Source organism: Dendropsophus ebraccatus, chromosome 5, assembly GCF_027789765.1.
Source record: "Dendropsophus ebraccatus isolate aDenEbr1 chromosome 5, aDenEbr1.pat, whole genome shotgun sequence".
NCBI classification, from domain to species: domain Eukaryota; kingdom Metazoa; phylum Chordata; class Amphibia; order Anura; family Hylidae; genus Dendropsophus; species Dendropsophus ebraccatus.
In genome coordinates, this window is record NC_091458.1 from 5,055,372 (window position 1) to 5,079,492 (window position 24,121).

The 24,121-nt window shown below is 46.3% G+C and overlaps 1 protein-coding gene across 1 annotated transcript; it reads left to right on the plus strand.

The window, feature by feature from the left end:
- The first annotated feature begins 1,221 nt into the window (after positions 1–1,221).
- On the plus strand, positions 1,222–23,294 carry RHOG (ras homolog family member G). Its single transcript, XM_069969334.1, has 2 exons — positions 1,222–3,049; positions 19,833–23,294. The coding sequence occupies exon 2, from the start codon at positions 19,864–19,866 to the stop codon at positions 20,437–20,439; it is 576 nt and encodes a 191-aa protein (XP_069825435.1). The 5' UTR covers positions 1,222–3,049; positions 19,833–19,863; the 3' UTR covers positions 20,440–23,294.
- The last annotated feature ends 827 nt before the right edge of the window (positions 23,295–24,121 follow it).

Consider the following 24,121-nt stretch of genomic DNA (forward strand, 5'->3'; position numbering starts at 1 on the left):
TGCACTGTATATATATATATACTGAAGATTACACCCAGCATACAGGACAGGAGAAGTGGTACTGTGCACTGTATATATATATACTGAAGATTACACCCAGCATACAGGGCAGGAGAAGTGGTACTGTGCACTGTATATATATATATATATACTGAAGATTACACCCAGCATACAGGGCAGGAGAAGTGGTACTGTGCACTGTATATATATATACTGAAGATTACACCCAGCATACAGGGCAGGAGAAGTGGTACTGTGCACTGTATATATATACTGAAGATTACACCCAGCATACAGGACAGGAGAAGTGGTACTGTGCACTGTATATATATATATATATATACTGAAGATTACACCGAGCATACAGGGCAGGAGAAGTGGTACTGTGCACTGTATATATATATACTGAAGATTACACCCAGCATACAGGGCAGGAGAAGTGGTACTGTGCACTGTGTGTGTGTGTATATATATATATATATATATATATATATATACTGAGGATTACACCCAGCATAGAGGACAGGAGAAGTTGTACTGTGCACTGTGTATGTGTGTGTGTATATATATATATATATATATATATATATATATATATATACATATACTGAGGATTACACCCAGCATAGAGGGCAGGAGAAGTTGTACTGTGCACTCATACTAGAGGAGGACATGTAGGCGCAGGCATCCTCAGTTGCGATATTGCAGCAGTAAATTGCAGAAGTTGCAGGAAATGTGGAGAAATCTCCTGTCGTCATGGGTCTTGTTGGCGGCAGGAACAATGTCTCGGCGCAGCTGTCTCATGCACAATAATAAGGACTCTCTTTATTTAGGTGGTCCTCCTCTCAGTCTCGTCTCTTTCACCATGGACACTCTACTTTCCCAAGGTCCTGAAGGGCAGTCAGGCCCGCGCTGCTTTATGTCCATCATCCGCAGTATTCTGCACCTGACAAGCTGTTTCTCATCTCCAATATTAAGATGTGCACGGTCTTAGAAGAACTCAGGAGAGACGGATCTGCATCTCATGCTGGTCCTGAGCTGAAAGAGTTAAAAGTAATGGTTAAAGCTCATATGAGCAGCCGGCTGTGTGACCCCTGCTGATCCCCTCCAGATGTGACCCCCTCAGCAGCAGCCCTGGATCCCCCCTGGAATGTCAGACAAGGAAGGGGTTAATGGTGGCTTCCCAGCAGCCTGGACTCTCCCAGATGTGATGGGCAGGAAGGAGTGGGGACCGGCTGAGGCTGGCGGAGCACTAACACTTCTCTACTTCTCCTTCTCAACTTCCTCCTCTCACTCACTTCCTTCTGCTCTTCAGAGTATTACACCGAGTCTCCAGCCCGTAACGCCCTGGACTCTTATTAACAGCATCTCTGCGGAGGAACGCAGCACAGAGCGCCGGGAGACACCCGAGGAGAGGTCCTGAGACCAGAAGAGAGGTCCTAAGACCAGAGGAGAGGTCCAGAGACCAGAGGAGAGGTCCTGAGACCAGAAGAGAGGTCCAGAGACCAGAGGAGAAGTCCTGAGACCAGAGGAGAGGTCCAGAGACCAGAGGAGAGGTCCTGAGACCAGAAGAGAGGTCCTGAGACCAGAGGAGAGGTCCTGAGACCAGAGGAGAAGTCCTGAGACCAGAGGAGAGGTCCAGAGACCAGAGGAGAGGTCCAGAGACCAGAGGAGAGGTCCTGAGACCAGAGGAGAAGTCCTGAGACCAGAGGAGAGGTCCTGAGACCAGAAGAGAGGTCCTGAGACCAGAGGAGAGGTCCAGAGACCAGAGGAGAGGTCCAGAGACCAGAGGAGAGGTCCTGAGACCAGAGGAGAAGTCCTGAGACCAGAGGAGAGGTCCTGAGACCAGAAGAGAGGTCCTGAGACCAGAAGAGAGGTCCAGAGACCAGAGGAGAAGTCCTGAGACCAGAGGAGAGGTCCAGAGACCAGAGGAGAGGTCCAGAGACCAGAGGAGAGGTCCTGAGACCAAAGAAGAAGTCCTGAGACCAGAAGAGAGGTCCAGAGACCAGAGGAGAGGTCCTAAGACCAGAGGAGAGGTCCTGAGACCAGAAGAGAGGTCCTGAGACCAGAGGAGAGGTCCTGAGACCAGAGGAGAGGTCCTGAGATGAGAAGAGAAGTCCTGCAACCAGAGGAGAGGCCTTGAGACCAGAGGAGAAGTCCTGCAACCAGAAGAGAAGACCTGCAACCAAAGGAGAGGTCTTGAGATCAGAGGTCAAGTCCAGACATCAAAAGTCCTGAGACGAGAGGCCTAATCTTTAAAGCAGAGAGAAGGTCCTGACACCATAGGACAGGTCCTGAGACCAGAGGAGAGGGCCTCAGACCAGAGGAGAAGACATCAGACCAGAGGCAAAGTCCTGAGACTAAAGGAAAGGTCCTAAGACTAAAGGAAAGGTCCTGAGACTAGAGGAAATGTCATGAGACCAGAGGAGATGTCCTGAGACCAAGGGGTAAGACCTTAAACAAGAAAATAGGTCCCTAGACCAGAAGACAAGTTCCAAGACCAAAGAAAAGATCCTGAGACCAGAGACCAAGTCATGAGATCAGTGGACAAGTCCTGAGACCATAAGAGATGTCCTAAAACCATAGGACAAGTTCCAAGACAAGAGGAGAGGTCCTGAGACTGGAGGAGTGGTACTTCAACTAGAAAACAGGTCCTATAAAAAGTTAACAGGACCTAAGACCAAAGGAAAGGACCTCACACTGGAAAACAGGTTCTGACACCAAAGAACAAGTCCTAGACCAGAAAATACCTCCTGACACCAGGGAACATTTCCTGCGATTTGAGAACACACCTTGCTTTAAGGAACATCTACTTTCACCAGAAGACAGATCCTTCCACCAGGGAATACCTCTTGCCACCAGGAAACACTTCCTGCCATCAGGGAGCATCCAAGTCTGAGATCCAAAGGTCCTGACGGCATAAACTATCTACCTCCACCCTGAGATCCAAAAGGCATAAACCATCTCCTCACTGAGATCCAAACAGGCCCACTGGTCCACATCTCTAGCCAACTTGAAGACCTCTGTATCCTGCCCAGAGATATGAGAGGTAAGTGTATGTATGTACATGTTATCTGGGGTGGAAACATTTAAGAGGAAACCTTCTAGATGATGATCAGCTATTGGGTGGAGAATGGTCCCCAGACAGCAGAGGACATAGACACCTACATGATGTATCTATGTACTTTATGTGTCTCTATAGGACAGGGCTTCTCCCAGCATCTCCTGGTGGTCCTAGGATGGAAACCAACTAGAAAGTTCCAAGTTGCAAGTTCTGTAACCTAGTGGGGTTGTCAATCTAAGTACCTTGTCTTGAAGGCTTGTAATCTAATCAATGGGGGTACAGGGGGCAGGATAATCTCAGTGTACAGGCCCTGGGGGTACAGGGGGCAGGATCCCCTCAGTGTACAGGCCCTGGGGGTACAGGGGGCAGGATCCTCTCAGTGTACAGGCCCTGGGGGTACAGGGGGCAGGATCCCCTCAGTGTACAGGCCCTGGGGGTACAGGGGGCAGGATCCCCTCAGTGTACAGGGGGTACAGGGGGCAGGATAATCTCAGTGTACAGGCCCTGGGGGTACAGGGGGCAGGATCCCCTCAGTGTACAGGCCCTGGGGGTACAGGGGGCAGGATAATCTCAGTGTACAGGCCCTGGGGGTACAGGGGGCAGGATCCCCTCAGTGTACAGGCCCTGGGGGTACAGGGGCCAGGATCCTCTCAGTGTACAGGCCGTACAGGGGGCAGGATCCCCTCAGTGTACAGGCCCTGGGGGTACAGGGGGCACGATCCCCTCAGTGTACAGGCCCTGGGGGTACAGGGGGCAGGATCCTCTCAGTGTACAGGCTCTGGGGGTACAGGGGGCAGGATCCCCTCAGTGTACAGGGGGTACAGGGGGCAGGATCCCCTCAGTGTACAGTGGGTACAGGGGGCAGTATCCCCTCAGTGTACAGTGGGTACAGGGGGCAGGATCCCCTCAGTGTACAGGGGGTACAGGGGGCAGGATTCTCTCAGTGTACAGGCCCTGGGGGTACAGGGGGCAGGATCCCCTCAGTGTACAGGGGGTACAGGGGGCAGGATCCCCTCAGTGTACAGGCCCTGGGGGTACAGGGGGCAGGATCCCCTCAGTGTACAGGGGGTACAGGGGGCAGGATCCCCTCAGTGTACAGTGGGTACAGGGGGCAGGATCCCCTCAGTGTACAGTGGGTACAGGGGGCAGGATCCCCTCAGTGTACAGGGCGTACAGGGGGCAGGATCCCCTCAGTGTACAGGGGGTACAGGGGGCAGGATCCCCTCAGTGTACAGGGGGTACAGGGGGCAGGATCCCCTCAGTGTACAGGGGGTACAGGGGGCAGGATCCCCTCAGTGTACAGGGGGTACAGGGGGCAGGATCCCCTCAGTGTACAGTGGGTACAGGGGGCAGGATCCCCTCAGTGTACAGGGGGTACAGGGGGCAGGATCCCCTCAGTGTACAGGCCCTGGGGGTACAGGGATATATGAGGGACGATCTGGGAACACCAGGACACTGTGTAGGGCTGCGGATGTGTAAATCTGTGGCTGGAGAGTAGTGGGAATAATTCCATGGGAAATGAGGGAGGAGATATGGCAGAGATATGGGGTCTTCTAGGGGCAGGCCGGGAGATAATGGGGGATGGGGTGAGTTGCTGACATCATTCACACACAAAATGAGGAACCCAGCCCGGCCCGCGCCCTGCGTTCTCATGTCAGGATCCAGAGCAGACAGGAAGTTACTCAAGAAGCCCGCCATTCCTCTACCTGCCCGGGGGTCTCCGCACTGAAGCTGCCCCATGCTACAGAGCTACAAGACCACCCCACACCCAGAGGACCCAACACAAATCACAGGGAGAATAGTACTGCCGCCTGTGTATATACACGGCATCTAATATTATTACACTGTATCCTCCTAATATATAATATTATTACACCGTATCCTCCCGTCATATAATAATATTACACTGTATACTCCTGATATATAATATTACACTGTATCCTCCTGCTATATAATATTATTACACTGTATCCTCCTGATATATAATAATATTACACTGTATCCTCCTGATATATAATAATATTACACTGTATCCTCCCGTCATATAATATTATTACACTGTATCCTCCTGATATATAATATTATTATGCTGTATCCTCTGGCTATATAATATTATTACACTGTATCCTCCTGATATAATATTATTACACTGTATCCTCCTGATATATATTACACTGTATCCTCCCATCATATAATATTATTACACTGTATCCTCCTGCTATATAATATTATTACACTGTATCCTCCCATCATATAATATTATTACACTGTATCCTCTTGCTATATAATATTATTACACTGTATCCTCCTGATATATAATATTATTATGCTGTATCCTCCTGATATATAATAATATTACACTGTATCCTCCCATCATATAATATTATTACACTGTATCCTCCTGATATATAATATTATTATGCTGTATCCTCTTGCTGTATAATATTATTACGCTGTATCCTCTTGCTGTATAATATTATTACGCTGTATCCTCCTGATATATATTACACTGTATCCTCCCATCATATAATATTATTACACTGTATCCTCCTGATATATAATATTATTATGCTGTATCCTCTGGCTATATAATATTATTACACTGTATCCTCCTGATATAATATTATTACACTATATCCTCCTGATATATAATATTATTATGCTGTATCCTCTTGCTGTATAATATTATTACACTGTATCCTCCTGATATATAATATTATTACACTGTATCCTCTTGCTATATAATATTATTACACTGTATCCTCCTGATATATATTATTACACTGTATCCTCTTGCTATATAATATTATTACACTGTATCCTCCTGATATACTATTATTACACTGTATCCTCCTGATATATATTATTACACTGTATCCTCCTGATATATAATAATATTACACTGTATCCTCCCGTCATATAATATTATTACACTGTATCCTCCTGATATATATTATTACACTGTATCCTCCTGATATAATATTATTACACTGTATCCTCCTGATATATATTACACTGTATCCTCCTGATATATAATAATATTACACTGTATCCTCCCGTCATATAATATTATTACACTGTATCCTCCTGACATATATTATTACACTGTATCCTCTTGCTATATAATATTATTACACTGTATCCTCCTGATATAATATTATTACACTGTATCCTCCTGATATATATTACACTGTATCCTCCCATCATATAATATTATTACACTGTATCCTCCTGATATATAATATTGTTACACTGTATCCTCCCGTCATATAATATTATTACACTGTATCCTCCTGATATTTATTATAATTACACTGTATCCTCCCGTCATATAATATTATTACACTGTATCCTCCTGATATATATTATTACACTGTATCCTCCTGCTATATAATATTATTACACTGTATCCTCCCGACATATAATATTATTACACTGTATCCTCCTGACATATATTATTACACTGTATCCTCCTGCTATATAATATTATTACACTGTATCCTCCCATCATATAATATTATTACACTGTATCCTCCTGATATGTAATATTATTACACTGTATCCTCTTGATATATAATATTATTACACTGTATCCTCACATCATATAATATTATTACACTGTATCCTTCTGATATATATTATTACACTGTATCCTCCTACTATATAATATTATTACACTGTATCCTTCTGCTATATAATATTATAACACTATATCCTCCTGATATATATTATTACACTGTATCCTCCTGATAAATATTATTACGCTGTATCCTCCTGTCATATAATATCATTACACTGTATCCTCCTGATATATATTATTATGCTGTATCCTCCTGTCATATCATATAATTATGCTGTATCCTCCTGCTACATATTATTACACTGTATCCTCCCGTCATATAATATTATTACACTGTATCCTCCTGATATATATTATTCCACTATATCCTCCTGCTATATAATATTATTACACTGTATCCTCTTGCTATATAATATTATTACACTGTATTTTCCCGTCATATAATATTATTACACTGTATCCTCCTAATATATAATATTATTACACTGTATCCTCCTGATATATAATATTATTATGCTGTATCCTCCTGTCATATTATATAATTACACTGTATCCTCCTGTCATATAATATTATTACACTGTATCCTCCTGATATATAATATTATTACACTGTATCCTCCTGATATATAATATAATTATGCTGTATCCTCCTGCTATTTTTACACTGTATCCTCCTGATATATAATATTATGCTGTATCCTTAGGGCTGGGCGGTATACCGCAAAAATACCGATACCGTCACTGGCGTCGGTTAACCGACCTCAACTGAGCCAGGACGGTATCTGCGGTATTTTTGTGTTTCCAAAAGAGCTTCTGCACGCAGTCGCGGCCCGGCGTGAGCGCTGCACGTTATGTGCAGGGACGCCGGAATCAGAGCGGGAGGTGGAGGAGCAGCAGGGCCCAGGTGAGAATGCCCGAGTGCACAGCCCTCCCCCCGCATCCGTCCAGTCTGAGCGCCCGCCCTCCCCCTGTCCCGTCCGGCGTCCCTGCACACACAGGACATTAACGTGCAGCGCTCGCCGGGAGGGGGAGTTGGGGGAGCGGCACCAGTCCTGTCCGAGCGCCCTTCTCCTCCGGCCGGCGAGCGCTGCACGTTAATGTCCTGTGTGTGCAGGGACGCCGGTGTGCGCGCGGGAAGTGGAGGAGCAGCAGGGTCCAGGGGAGAATGTTCCTGAGTGATCCTGTCCCGTCCGGCGTCCCGGCACACACAGGACATTAACATGTGCAGCGCTCGCCGGCCGGAGGAGAAGGGCGCTCGGACAGGACTGGTGCCGGTCCCCCCCCTCCTCCCGGCGAGCGCTGCACATTAATGTCATGTGTGTGCAGGGACGCCGGTCAGATCTCAAGGTGGAGGAGCATATGCATGCAGCTCCCTGTGTACCCATCCACCCCTGCCCGCCCCCCTGTGTACCCATCCACCCCTGCCCGCCCCCCTGTGTACCCAGCCACCCCTGCCCGCCCCCCTGTGTACCCAGCCACCCCTGCCCGCCCCCCTGTGTACCCAGCCACCCCTGCCCGCCCCCCTGTGTACCCAGCCACCCCTGCCCGCCCCCCTGTGTACCCAGCCACCCCTGCCCGCCCCCCTGTGTACCCAGCCACCCCTGCCCGCCCCCCTGTGTACCCAGCCACCCCTGCCCGCCCCCCTGTGTGCTACCCGCTCCCCTGTGTACCCATCCACCCTTGCCGGCCCCCCTGTGTACCCATCCACCCTTGCCGGACCCCCTGTGTACCCATCCACCCCTGCCGGCCCCCCTGTGTACCCATCCACCCCTGCTGCCCCACTGTGTACCCATCCACCCCTGCCGGCCCCCCTGTGTACCCATCCACCTCTGCCCGCTCCCCTGTGTACCCATACACCCCTGCCCGCCCCCCCCCCCGTCCACCCCTGCCCGCCCCCCCCCGTACACCCCTGCCCACCTCCCCGTAGAGAAGATAGATAGATAGGAGATAGATAGATAGATAGATAGATAGGAGATAGATAGATAGATAGATAGATAGATAGATAGATAGATAGATAGATAGGAGATAGATAGATAGATAGATAGGAGATAGATAGATAGATAGATAGATAGATAGATAGATAGATAGATAGATAGGAGATAGATAGATAGATAGATAGGAGATAGATAGATAGGAGATATAGGAGATAGATAGATAGGAGATATAGGAGATAGATAGATAGAAGATAGGAGATAGATAGATAGATAGATACATAGATAGATAGGAGATAGATGATAGATAGATAGATAGATAGATAGATAGATAGATAGATAGATAGATAGATAGATAGATAGATAGATAGGAGATAGATAGATAGATAGATAGGAAATAGATGATAGATAGATAGATAGAAGATAGATAGATAGATAGATAGATAGATAGATAGATAGATAGATAGATAGATAGATAGGAGATAGATAGATAGATAGATAGATAGATAGATAGATAGATAGATAGGAGATATAGATAGATAGATAGATAGATAGGAGATAGATAGATAGATAGGAGATAGATAGATAGATAGATAGATAGAGAATAGATAGAATAGATAAAGCAGCAAGAGTCCGCAGCACACCAGCATGTAGTGAAGAGTGGTTCATTCCATCAAATAAGGTGCAGGATACGACGTTTCAATTCACTCCAGAATCATTTTCAAGCATGCTTATCTCTTCACTATATGCTGGTGTGCTGCGGACTCTTGCTGCTTTGTATTTTGGGACCCCCTGCCAAAGGCCTTTCTGTGTTCAGCACCCTCTACTTCAGCCTTGGATGTGCGTCTGTCACGAACGATAGATCGATATCTTTACAGCGTGTCAGTGCAGTGCCATCTACAGCCCCCTATAATGTACGTCCCTGTACTGTCACCTGTATATACTATATATATACCCATCATACATACTGTATATACCCATCATATATACTCTGGGTACCTATAGTACATAGCTATATACCTGTATATACACGTCCTGTAGTGTGCACATAGCTGTATACCTGTATATACACGTCCTGTAGTGTGCACATAGCTGTATACCTGTATATACATGTCCTGTAGTGTGTACCTAGCTTGGGTTGCTGCTCATTGAGTTACTGTACTTTTTTAACTTTATTGAAACAAACTATCCCCAGTTTGGCACGGCCGAGTGGGTGTGGCCTGTAAAAGGGGTGTGGCTTACAAAGGGGGCGTGTCATAGTTATCGTCCAATTATCGTTACCGCAGCTACATATGCGATAAACCGCGATATTGATTTAGGCCAATATCGCCCAGCCCTATGTATCCTCCCGTCATATAATATTATTACACTGTATACTCCTGATATATAATATTACACTGTATCCTCCTGCTATATAATATTATTACACTGTATCCTCCTGTCATATAATATTATTACACTGTATCCTCCTGCTATATAATATTATTACGCTGTATCCTCCCGTCATATATTATTACACTGTATCCTCCTGCTATATAATATTACACTGTATCCTCCTGTCATATAATATTATTACACTGTATCCTCCTGCTATATATTATTACGCTGTATCCTCCCGTCATATACTATTATTACACTGTATCCTCCTGATATATATTATTACGCTGTATCCTCCTGTCATATATTATTACACTGTATCCTCCTGATATATAATATTGTTACACTGTATCCTCCCGTCATATAATATTATTACACTGTATCCTCCTGTCATATAATATTATTACATTGTATCCTCCTGTCACGTCCCCGTCTATATCACACATGACACCTCCTCCTCTGTCCTCCGGCTTTATACACATGGTGGATATATGGCGGACTTTCCCTTATTGGAAGAGCAGGAATTATTAGGGGAGAGCTGTAATAATCTATAGGAAGCAGCCTGTGCTATGAGGAAACTCCGGCTCTATATCTGTAATATTCAGGGAGAGATAATCTCCAGAAACCACAATCTTCTCAGCTCGGAGGACTCGGCGTCACCATGTTCACACTCGGTCAGAGCCTAGAGAGGAAATGTGTCTGCCATGGAGCCATCACGTACACGACAGCAGCAGCTGAGATCAGCCAGAGTCCTGCTCACACAGCTGAGGGTTTGTTACAGTGTACAGGGCCTTGTATCCTATATAAGACACACATGGCAGTCCCAAGCCTCAGGTTATGTGACCCTCCTAGCAGTAAGTGGGCTGCAGTGGGGTCTCAGGAAGGAAAGGACTGTATCCACTCCTCCTGCTTTGTGTCATGTCCGCCCTCTGTATATACATTCTTTCCTCATTGATATCCCCCAGACAGACAAATATAGAAAGCAGTCCCCATAGGGCCATAACCCCAGGAATCAGGAGAATGTATACTATAGGGGGAAGGGTCCCCAGACACCAGAACAAGGCCAGACGCTTCCTCCTCAGACTATAGAAGATACAGGAAGATCCAGATATAGAAAACATCACAGCAGAACCCCAACACTACAAAGAGTTACCGAAATATCCCTCATCCACACCTTACCGCACCAGTAACTTCTAATAAGGAATGCTGCCCCCTTGTGGATGAATACAACTGCTATAATACTGCTCCTATATACAGGAATATAACTACTATTATACTGCTCTTATATACAGGAATACATACTACTATAATACTGCTCCTATATACAGGAATATAACTACTATAATACTGCTCCTATATACAGGAATATAACTACTATAATACTGCTCCTATATACAGGGAGATACTACTATAATACTGCTCCTATATACAGGAATATAACTACTATAATACTGCTCCTATATACAGGAATATAACTACTATAATACTGCTCCTATATACAGGAATATAACTATTATAATACTGCTCCTATATACAGGAATATAACTACTATAATACTGCTCCCTATATACAGGAATATAACTACTATAATACTGCTCCTATATACAGGAGTATAACTACTATAATACTGCTCCTATATACAGGAATATAACTACTATAATACTGCTCCCTATATACAGGAATATAACTACTATTATACTGCTCCTATATACAAGAATATAACTACTATAATACTGCTCCTATATACAGGGATATAACTACTATAATACTGCTCCCTATATACAGGAATATAACTACTATTATACTGCTCCTATATACAGGAATATAACTACTATAATACTGCTCCCTATATACAGGAATATAACTACTATAATACTGCTCCTATATACAGGAGTATAACTACTATAATACTGCTCCTATATACAGGAATATAACTACTATAATACTGTTCCTATATACAGGAATATAACTACTATAATACTGCTCCTATATACAGGAATATACTACTATAATACTGCTCCTATATACAGGAATATAACTACTATAATACTGCTCCTATATACAGGGATATAACTACTATAATACTGCTCCCTATATACAGGAATATAACTACTATAATACTGCTCCTATATACAGGGATATAACTACTATAATACTGCCCCCTATATACAGGGATATAACTACTATAATACTGCTCCTATATACAGGAATATACTACTATAATACTGCTCCTATATACAGGAATATAACTACTATAATACTGCCCCTATATACAGGAATATAATTACTATAATACTGCTCCCTATATACAGGAACAGGAAGTGCGGTGGCGGCGGGCGGGCAATGGAAGCGGCAGGGGTTGTGTCTCGTCTCTTTGTTCTCATTGTGCGCGGGGCGGCCGCCTCTGTGGTTTTCTTGTCAAGAAAGAAAACAGAAAACCAAAGCAGCTCGGGCCCGTGTTATGTCACCGACTTCCTGCACACACCACAGGGCATATATATGTATACAGTACAGCCGCACAGTCTATTGTGATCACATAGTGATCTCCTCTGGAAAGGGGGAGGCCTGAAAGTTTACAGTACAAACAGTAAAAGTGGGACCACCATGGGGTTCACATCGGAAGCCTAAACCCCTAATGTGCATGCACTTACAGGTGTCTGATGCTGAGAAACAACTAACTGGAGCAGTCTGAACCACCATCTTAATCAATGACCACCACAGGAGGAGCCCACCTCTCAGCTCCATCTGTACATGGGATACAAGAAAGGCCTGGACCCCCCTCCCCCAGTTGTTAGGCCCTTGGGCAGTGACTGATCGCACAGGATATGGTGGACACAGCCCATGGAGGGGCAAAGTTAGTACAAGCTGTGAACATCCTCAAAACAGGAACTCAGTGACACTTCTTCTTTTCTATATCAGCCACAAACAAGGTGTGGCCCTGTGTCACTCACAATACACAGCACAATCCCCACACACGATGCACAGTACAAACAGCACAGTAGCACCATGATGTGTTGGAAATGGCAAGGTACAGGGGGTGAGGGTAGCTGGAAATGGCAGGGTAGAGTGGTTGCGTACAGTAGGGTTGGAGATGGTACGGTAGAGGGATTGTGTACATTTGGGTTGGAGATGGTAGGGTAGAGAGGTTGGGTACATTTGAGTTGGAGATGGTAGGGTAGAGGGGTTGGGTACATTTGGGTTGAAGATGGTAGGGTAGAGGGGTTGGGTACATTTGGGTTGGAGATGGTAGGGTAGAGGGGTTGGGTGCAGTTGGGTTGGAGATGGTACAGTAGAGGGATTGCGTACAGTTGGGTTGGAGACGGTAGGGTAGAGGGGTGGGGTACATTTGGGTTGAAGATGGTAGGGTAGAGGGGTTGGGTACATTTGGGTTGGAGATGGTAGGGTAGAGGAGTTGGGTACATTTGGGTTGGAGATGGTAGGGTAGAGGGGTTGGGTGCAGTTGGGTTGGAAATGGTAGGGTAGAGGGGTTGGGTGCAGTTGGGTTGGAGATGGTACAGTAGAGGGATTGCGTACAGTTGGGTTGGAGATGGTAGGGTAGAGGGGTTGGGTACATTTGGGTTGGAGATGGTAGGGTAGAGGGGTTGGGTGCAGTTGGGTTGGAGATGGTACAGTAGAGGGATTGCGTACAGTTGGGTTGGAGATGGTAGGGTAGAGGGGTTTGGTGCAGTTGGGTTGGAGATGATAGGGTAGAGGGGTTTGGTGCAGTTGGGTTGGAGATGATAGGGTAGAGGTAGATAGGGTTGGGTACAGTTTGAATAGAGATGGTAGGAGTTAGAGATGGTAGAGTAGAGGAGTTGGGTATAGTTTGGATAGAGATGGTAGGGGTTGGTATGGAGATGGTAGGGTAGAGGGGTTGGGTGCAGTTGGGTTGGAGATGGTAGGGTAGAGGGGTTGGGTGCAGTTGGGTTGGAGATGGTAGGGTAGAGGGGTTGGGTGCAGTTGGGTTGGAGATGGTAGGGTAGAGGGGTTGGGTACAATTTTTCTATATCAGCCACAAACAAGGTGTGGCCCTGTGTCACTCACAATACACAGCACAATCCCCACACACGATGCACAGTACAAACAGCACAGTAGCACCATGATGTGTTGGAAATAGCAGGGTACAGAGGTTGAGGGTAGTTGGAAATGGCAGGGTAGAGTGGTTGCGTACAGTTGGGTTGGAGATGGTACAGTAGAGGGATTGTGTACATTTGGGTTGGAGATGGTAGGGTAGAGGGGTTGGGTACAGTTTGAATAGAGATGGTAAGAGTTAGAGATGGTAGAGTAGAGGAGTTGGGTATAGTTTGGATAGAGATGGTAGGGGTTGGTATGGAGATGGTAGGGTAGAGGGGTTGGGTGCAGTTGGGTTGGAGATGGTAGGGTAGAGGTCTTGGGTGCAGTTGGGTTGGAGATGGTAGGGTAGAGGGGTTGGGTACAGTTTGGATAGAGATAGTAGGAGTTGGGTTGAAGACGGTAGGCTAGAGGGTACAATTGAGTTTGGGAGTTACTTCTCACTATTTATTAGATACGGTACTAACGGCACCAGACTCTAAAGGCCTTATATCCATTATATATAAAGTGTTATTGGCTTCGTACATGTCTGCTAGGCCTTTACTGATAAAGGAGCAGTGGGAGGCAGATATAAGACCCATTTCGGATGAACAATAGCATACTGTGATGGCCTTAACGCCAAAGCTAGCTGTGTCCGAGACACATAGACTCTCACAGTTACTCCTCCTCCATAGAGTGTATAGAACACCTCAGTTTCTTTTTAAAATAGGGGTTCGTATGGACTCGAAATGTCCTCGTTGCGAAATTGAGGAGGCACACATATTACACCTCATGTGGAGTTGCGTGGAGTTGGAGGGTTATTGGAAGGGGGTGGTGGCGCTCATAAAGCGAGTGTTTGGGATCACGGTGCCAGTGGAACCTCTGAAGTGTGTTCTGGGCCTAGTGGGGGAGGATGATGAGCCCTCTGGTATCGAGCTAGCCCTTTGTAGAGTCTTCTACCAAGCACGTAAACTAATAGCCAAACACTGGATACAACCTACCGCACCCACAGTGACAGAACTAATTGCTAAAATGAATAATGTTGTTCGCCTGGAGAAAGGTGTCTATAAAAAGCGAAAGGCCATGAGGAAACCCCTGGATAGACGCCCCTGGCATTCCTTCTAGACATCTCCGGAGGTCCCCAATGGAGGCTTTCTTATTGCTAGCAGATCAAAATACCAGTGGCGCCAGGAGACGTGGCTTAGTGGATTAGGGTCACCTACTGTTCCAACTGATCCTGCCTTCAACCCCCCCACCCCCCCTCCCTCACCCTTCTCTCTCTCTCCCCCCCCCCCCCCCCCCCTCTCTTCTGGACCAAGCACGTTGCCTTGCTATACTTTTGGCAGGGTGGAACTATTCCCCCTCCCCCCTTGCTCTTTGGGTTTTTTTCTTATTTTTATTACTCTTTGTGTCTGCTGACATGTGTACATGGCCGGGGGACAGAAGCTCCCGATCCGCTGCTGTAACTATTTTTCGTGACTAGCATTGTATGAAGGATTTATGCTTTCCTTGGCTACCTGAAATATTCTGTATTAGTATGTAATTTTTCTGTTGAGGGTATTTCTGTGCCCTTTCCCTCCTTTTTGGTTTTTTTTTTTCTTTCCTTTTTGGAGTCCCACTATTTGGGATGTGGGAGGGGGGGGGGGGGGGGAGTTGGGAGAAAATGAAACACTTTGTGTGTTTGTAAAAATCTGTTTTTTTCAATAAAAAAGATCTGATTTTAAAAAAAAACAGAAAATAGAGTTTGGAAGCTTGAGGATAGTTGGGGTTGTTGATGGCTCAGTAGGTTTGGCTATAGTTGGGGTTAGAAATAGCAGGATAGAGGGGTTGGGGATAGTTGGTGCTGGAGATGTTGGGCTAGTGGGAGTGAGTGTAGCTGAGGTTGGCATGAGTTGGGGTTTATTTGAGGTTGGAGATGACAGGGTAGAGGGGGTTAGGTATAGTTGGGGTTGGAGATGGCACAGTAGAGGGATTGGGTTTAGCTGAGGTTGGCATGATAAAGAGTTGGGGTTTATTTAGGTTTAGAAATGGCAGGGTAGAGGCATTGAGAATAATTGGGGATGGACATAGTTGGATAGATGGCAGTGTAGAGGGGTTGGGTATAGGGGATGGCAGGATTCAGGGGTTGGGTAAAGATGAACTTGGAAATGGCAGGGTAAATGGTTTGAAGATGGTGAGTTAGAGCATCTGAGGATAGCTGGGAGCTGGATTGGAGATGGTAGGGTAGCAGGGTTGAGGGTAGTAGAGATGAAGATTGTAGGACAGAAAGGGTTGAAGATAGTTGGGTTTGAAATGTGGGGTACAGGGGTTGAGGATAGTTGGGTTAGAAATGGTAGAGTACAGAGGGTGATGATTAGGTTTAGGATGGTGGTGTACAAGGGTTGAGGATAGTTGGGTAGGAGGTAGAGGGGTTGAGGATGGTTGGGTTGGAGATAGAGGGGTTAAGGATATTTGGAAATGGTGGAGTAAAGGGGTTGAGGATGGTTGGGTTGGAGATGGTGGGGCAAAGGGGGGAGGATAGTTGCAATGGAGGTAGTGCGACAGGAGCTGAGGATGGTTGGGATTGAGATGGTGGGGTAAAGGGGTTAAGGATGTTTGGTTTGGAAATGGTGAAGTACAGATGGTGGACTAGAGTGGCTGAGGATAGTTAAATTTAAGATGGTGGGGCACGGGATTGATACTGTAATGTAAATGGTTTCTACGGACACTAATCTGATTAGTTGCTATGGACACTAATTTGACTGGTTGCTATGGACACTGTAATCTAATTAGTTGCTATGGACACTGTAATCTAATTAGTTGCTATGGACAGTAATCTGGTTGGTAGCTATGGACACTAATCCTATTGGTTGCTATGGACACTTTGATCTAATTGGTTGCTATGGTAACAGCTCCACTGCTCCTCTTCCCTAGGTTTGGTAAAGTCTATTAGGAGGTTGCAGACCCCTTCATGATGGCGTGCGTGGATTCCTTGCTGCCCGGAAGGCCGCCGGCCGCCGGGTTCTGACGCAGCGGCCTCTTTAGGATCCTCAAATTTCCTGTGAGAATATTATAGGAAGTTTGTGTCCTTCCGGGAAGAGCAGGAATCTTCTTCTGTGCGTAGAAGCCAGAGACACCTCAGGATACGACACGTCCGGCTCCTAGATGGATATATATATATATATATGTGATGAGCGAATACAGTTCGATCGAATAGTGAGATATTCGAATATTCGATAAACGTTCAAATCCCCCAGCTTCCGGTTTCACCCTCCAAATGGTCAAATAGATGTTTTTCACTAATCGAATACTTGTTCCCATAGACTTTAATGGGATCGAATATTTGAATATTCGCTGGATATTCATACGACTATCAAATATTCGAATATCTCACTATTCGCTCATCACTAATATATATATATGTGTGTGGTGTGTGTGTGTGTGTGTGTCCTCCTCATCACAGAGGTCCTCCGCTCACACACCATGTCACCACTGATCATAAACTTTCTTTCACTACTACTATTCCCCACCAGTCACCCTAATCTCATTATTGTTCATTACCCGTCACCAGAATTCACTACTATCTCCGCCAGCACCAATTTTCCCCAATTTACCAGGACTTCAAGGACTTTATGTAGGAAGAGGAGAATATGATCCCGCTGTATAGAGCTCTAGTGACATCACATCTGGAGATTATGGACACCTTTATATATGTTACAGGAGGAAGAAGGGAAAGGGAGGGCATGAGGAACCCTTTATATATGTTACAGGAGGAAGAAGGGAAAGGGAGGACATGATGGAAACCTTTATATATGTTACAGGAGGAAGAAGGGAAAGGGAGGACATGATGGAAACATTTATATATGTTACAGGAGGGAAGAAGGGAAAGGGGGGACATGATGGAAACCTTTATATATGTTACAGGAGGAAGAAGGGAAAGGGAGGGCATGAGGAACCCTTTATATATGTTACAGGAGGAAGAAGGGAAAGGGAGGACATGATGGAAACCTTTATATATGTTACAGGAGGAAGAAGGGAAAGGGAGGACATGATGGAAACATTTATATATGTTACAGGAGGGAAGAAGGGAAAGGGGGGACATGATGGAAACCTTTATATATGTTACAGGAGGAAGAAGGGAAAGGGAGGGCATGAGGAACCCTTTATATATGTTACAGGAGGAAGAAGGGAAAGGAGGACATGATGGAAACCTTTATATATGTTACAGGAGGAAGAAGGGAAAGGGAGGGCATGATGGAAACCTTTATATATGTTACAGGAGGAAGAAGGGAAAGGGAGGACATGATGGAAACCTTTATATATGTTACAGGAGGAAGAAGGGAAAGGGGGGACATGATGGAAACCTTTATATATGTTACAGGAGGAAGAAGGGAAAGGAGGACATGATGGAAACCTTTATATATGTTACAGGAGGAAGAAGGGAAAGGAGGGACATGATGGAAACCTTTATATATGTTACAGGAGGAAGAAGGGAAAGGAGGGACATGATGGAAACCTTTATATATGTTACAGGAGGAAGAAGGGAAAGGGAGGACATGATGGAAACCTTTATATATGTTACAGGAGGAAGAAGGGAAAGGGGAGACATGATGGAGACCTTTATATATGTTACAGGAGGAAGAAGGGAAAGGGAGGACATGATGGAAACCTTTATATATGTTACAGGAGGAAGAAGGGAAAGGGGAGACATGATGGAAACCTTTATATATGTTACAGGAGGAAGAAGGGAAAGGGGGGACATGATGGAAACCTTTATATATGTTACAAGAGGAAGAAGGGAAAGGGAGGACATGATGGAAACCTTTATATATGTTACAGGAGGGAAGAAGGGAAAGGGAGGACATGATGAAAACCTTTATATATGTTACAGGAGGAAGAAGGGAAAGGGGAGACATGATGGAAACCTTTATATATGTTACAGGAGGAAGAAGGGAAAGGGAGGACATGGTGGAAACCTTTATATATGTTACAGGAGGAAGAAGGGAAAGGGAGGACATGATGGAAACCTTTATATATGTTACAGGAGGAAGAAGGGAAAGGGGGGACATGATGGAAACCTTTATATATGTTACAGGGGGAAGAAGGGAAAGGAGGACATGATGGAAACCTTTATATATGTTACAGGAGGAAGAAGGGAAAGGGGGGACAGATGTGGTCGGTAAATCTACAATAAGTGAATGTAAACCTGCCTGGTATATACATATATCTATCCTAAGATAATAAGGGAAATAGTAAAAGGGCCGACTCGATGGACCCAGTGGTCTTTTTCTGCCGACAATCCTCTATGTTTCTATGCGATGTGCAGCTCATTTAGAGGAGGAAGAAGGATTTGACTAGGTAGTAGTAGAAATGGAGAAGGATGAGGTCTGAGAAGTTCAGATGAAACTTCCTCTTGTGCGGTTGGGCAGGAATCTACAGTGAATTTCCTCAATTTCGTCACTGACACTCACATTACTGGAAGTCAGAGGTGATGCAACCATGGACGTGGCGGGAGGAGCTCTCTGACTCTCAGTGACACCACCACATCCCGCACCATTGGGTAATTTCACTGTCCATCTACTAGATTAACTGTTTGCCCCCTAGACGGGTGGTCTTTAGTGCAGGGTCATGGCTTGAGGGTGGGCTTGAAGTTATTTGCACCCCCTTTGGGGAGAGATGGGCTTTATTTCTTTATACATTCATACATAGGAATGGGGCCAGGCATAGAGGCCTTTGTGGTCTAAGTTTATAGAGTACCATCTCCACTGATGACTGCATTTGGATGGATCTGCTCTTTGATACCACCATGGAGATGACACACTGACTGACATTCTCCACTCTTGTTTTGCAGGTTGCTAACAGAGGGCACAACATCTTCCAGGATGCAGACCATAAAGTGTGTTGTAGTCGGAGACGGAGCCGTTGGGAAGACATGTCTCCTTATCTGTTACACAACCAACGCCTTCCCCAAGGAATACATCCCCACCGTCTTTGACAACTACAGCGCCCAAACTACAGTGGATGGAAAAACGATCTGCCTGAATCTGTGGGACACAGCAGGACAAGAGGAGTATGACCGCCTAAGGACACTCTCCTACCCCCAGACTAACGTGTTCATCATCTGCTTCTCCATCTCCAGCCCTCCATCCTATGAAAACGTCAAGCATAAGTGGTATCCAGAGGTGGGGCACCACTGCCCCAATGTGCCAATCCTTTTGGTAGGAACTAAGAAAGATCTCAGGAACAACCAAGATGTCATCAAGAAGCTGAAAGAGCAGAACCAGGCACCAATCACCTTCCAACAAGGAGTCAGCCTGTCCAAGCACATCCACGCCGTGAAGTACATGGAGTGCTCAGCCTTGAATCACGACGGTATCAAGGAAGTCTTCATGGAGGCAGTGAGAGCTGTCTTCAACCCAAACCCAGTCAAGAAGAAGAGCCCGTGCTTTCTACTGTGATGTCAACCTCCTGACCTCATAAAGACCCTCACATTTCAGAGACTGAGGAGAAGTTTGGTAGACGTCTTGCTTTGTTGACTGAAACCCTGGCAAAGTTGGACCCAGTACTGTGAGCCCAAGTACATGGCTGAGAACTTTCTATCCTAGGACCAATGACTGAGAGCCTCCTGTCCTAGGACCAATGACTGAGAGCCTCCTGTCCTAGGACCCAGTACTGTGAGCCCAAGTACATGTCTGTGATTGGAGATACCATGATGACCGCTGATGTGCAGAATTTGTTTTTGAAATTTTCCTCCTTGTTGACTAGAGCTTCTGTTGAGTCTTTTTGGCTTCTTATAAATATCAGTTTTGGTTATGAAAAGACAGAGCATCCTAGCCTGTGACCTTTAACTAGGAGCATCCTATGCTGTGACCCATGAATGAGTTCTTTATGTCCCAGGAACAATTCCTTAGGGCCTTCTGTCCTAGGACATGTCATGGAGAGCTTCCCATTCGAGGGCCAGTGACTTAGAGCTTCCTATCCTGTGACCAATAGCTGAGAGCTTCCTGTCCTAGGACCAATGAATAAGAGCCTCCAGTCCTAGGACCAATGGATAAGAGCCTCCAGTCCTAGGACCAATGACTGAGAGCTTCCTATCCTGGGACCAATGACTGAGAGCTTCCTGTCCTGAGACCAATGGCTGAGAGCTTCCTGTCCTAGGACCATTGACTGAGACTTTCCTGTCCTGTGACCAATACTGGTGGCTGAGGGTGTAAGGGGACCGATGACTGAGACTGTCCTGTCCTTGGACCAGAGACTGGGCACAGCATTCATACACATTATTTTTAGGGACTGTGTATGGGTCGCTGTCAGTGAAAAGCAGGTCATGATAAAGGATCCACCATAGTCTACGTGCCAAACCTTCATGTGCCCTAATGTGCACCTATCAGTATCCATGTACAGACATATTCTGAGCAGTCACTAAAGACCCTGGGACCTTCACAGACTCACATCTACACCATGATCTAAGATTGCTCAAGAAGAAGACTAAGAACTTCACATATAAAGAATGGTCAGTCCTCCACCATTATGGAAGATTAGACTGCTGAGAATCTGGTTGGTCAATGAAACAGAAAACGAGGAAAAAGCGTCATGTCTTCTATTCATCCATGATCAATGACCAAAGAAGAAGAGAACATATAGAAGACGTTGTCTCCTTTCATTGGAATCACTGGGACTCTTATTCTAATCATTGGGACCTGTGTTCCGCCCCCATGAGTGATGACCTCTGTAGGTACATCCTGCCCATCAGGGTAGTCAGCAGTGGGTTGGCTCTGTGGGTACATTGTGGCCCTCATGGTAGTCAGCAGTAGGTTGGCTCTGTGGGTACATTGTGGCCCTCATGGTAGTCAGCAGTAGGTTGGCTCTGTGGGTACATCGTGGCCATCATGGTAGTCAGCAGTAGGTTGGCTCTGTGGGTACATCGTGGCCATCAGGGTAGTCAGCAGTAGGTTGGCTCTGTGGGTACATTGTGGCCCTCATGGTAGTCAGCAGTAGGTTGGCTCTGTGGGTACATCGTGGCCATCATGGTAGTCAGCAGTAGGTTGGCTCTGTGGGTACATTGTGGCCCTCATGGTAGTCAGCAGTAGGTTGGCTCTGTGGGTACATCGTGGCCATCAGGGTAGTCAGCAGTAGGTTGGCTCTGTGGGTACATCGTGGCCATCAGGGTAGTCAGCAGTAGGTTGGCTCTGTGGATACATCGTGGCCCTCATGGTAGTCAGCAGTAGGTTGGCTCTGTGGGTACATCATGGCCATCATGGTAGTCAGCAGTAGGTTGGCTCTGTGGGTACATCGTGGCCATCAGGGTAGTCAGCAGTAGGTTGGCTCTGTGGGTACATCGTGGCCCTCATGGTAGTCAGCAGTAGGTTGGCTCTGTGGGTACATCATGGCCATCATGGTAGTCAGCAGTAGGTTGGCTCTGTGGGTACATTGTGGCCCTCATGGTAGTCAGCAGTAGGTTGGCTCTGTGGGTACATCGTGGCCATCAGGGTAGTAAGCAGTAGGTTGGCTCTGTGGGTACATCGTGGCCATCAGGGTAGTCAGCAGTAGGTTGGCTCTGTGGATACATCGTGGCCCTCATGGTAGTCAGCAGTAGGTTGGCTCTGTGGGTACATCATGGCCATCATGGTAGTCAGCAGTAGGTTGGCTCTGTGGGTACATCGTGGCCATCAGGGTAGTCAGCAGTAGGTTGGCTCTGTGGGTACATCGTGGCCATCAGGGTAGTCAGCAGTAGGTTGGCTCTGTGGATACATCATGGCCATCATGGTAGTCAGCAGTAGGTTGGCTCTGTGGGTACATTGTGGCCCTCAGGGTAGTCAGCAGTAGGTTGGCTCTGTGGGTACATCGTGGCCATCATGGCATGTCCTGGAGATGTGAGGGTGGTCCTGCTCTGGCCTCAGTCCACCATTTTGGTTCCCATACAGGTAGTCACCCAGCTCTCCCAGACTCCGGTACGGAATTCTGACTGTCATGGCCGCCATGTCACTACAAACCCTGAAGACAGCAGGAAGAGATTGTAGTGTGCTGCCCATGTACTACAGATCCCAGCAGTTGTGAGAACATGATGGGAGCTATAGAGTAACATTGCATGCTGAAGGTTGTAGTTGCACAATGATACTGCTGGGGCATGTTGGGAGTTATAGTTATACAGGAGCCACAGATCAGGATTAGAAAGACCTTCCCCATTCCTCCCTGTCTGCCCCCCCACCCCGGCTTGGACCCCCCACATCCCCCCAGGGGTCCTCAGCGCTCACTATAATATTCACCTCTCTGCTGAATTATCTCTGATTTTCTGCTTTTTATTGAATAAAGGTATAAGAAGAGAAACGGCTCATAGGTCGTCATTCACACCTCGCCGCCCCCAACCTGCTGACCCCTCACCTGTTACTGAGAGCAGGCCCTGCAGACCACCATCACTCCCCTCCCACCAGGAATCACTGACTAAGCGGGGGTGGAGCATTGTGAGACCGCCCCTGCGGGGGCTGGCTTCCTGTACTGTACCATACTGTAACCATGTGACCCCATGAGCCAATCTCCTCATCACACCAGCAGCCTAGAATAACTCCTGAGCATGCCCAGTTATATTCACTTCAGAAAGAGGTTCTGCAGCAGCTGATGCGTATGATGATGTTCTGCAGCAGCTGAGGTGTATGATGAGATTCTGCAACAGCTGAGGTGTATGATGAGGTTCTGCAGCAGCTGAGGTGTATAATGATGAGGTTCTGCAGCAGCTGAGGTGTATGATGAGGTTCTGCAGCAGCTGAGGTGTATGATGAGGTTCTGCAGCAGCTGAGGTGTATGATGAGGTTCTGCAGCAGCTGAGGTGTAGTATGAGGTTCTGCAGCAGCTGATGCGTATGATGATGTTCTGCAGCAGCTGAGGTGTAGGATGAGGTTCTGCAGCAGCTGAGGTGTATGATGAGGTTCTGCAGCAGCTGAGGTGTATGATGAGGTTCTGCAGCAGCTGAGGTGTAGTATGAGGTTCTGCAGCAGCTGAGGTGTAGGATGATGTTCTGCAGCAGCTGAGGTGTATGATGAGGTTCTGCAGCAGCTGAGGTGTAGTATGAGGTTGTGCAGCAGCTGAGGTGTATGATGAGGTTCTGCAGCAGCTGAGGTATAGTATGAGGTTCTGCAGCAGCTGAGG

Excerpts from the sequence above, each read along its gene's own strand:
- RHOG (XM_069969334.1), top strand. The coding sequence starts at position 19,864 with ATGCAGACCATAAAGTGTGTTGTAGTCGGAGACGGAGCCGTTGGGAAG.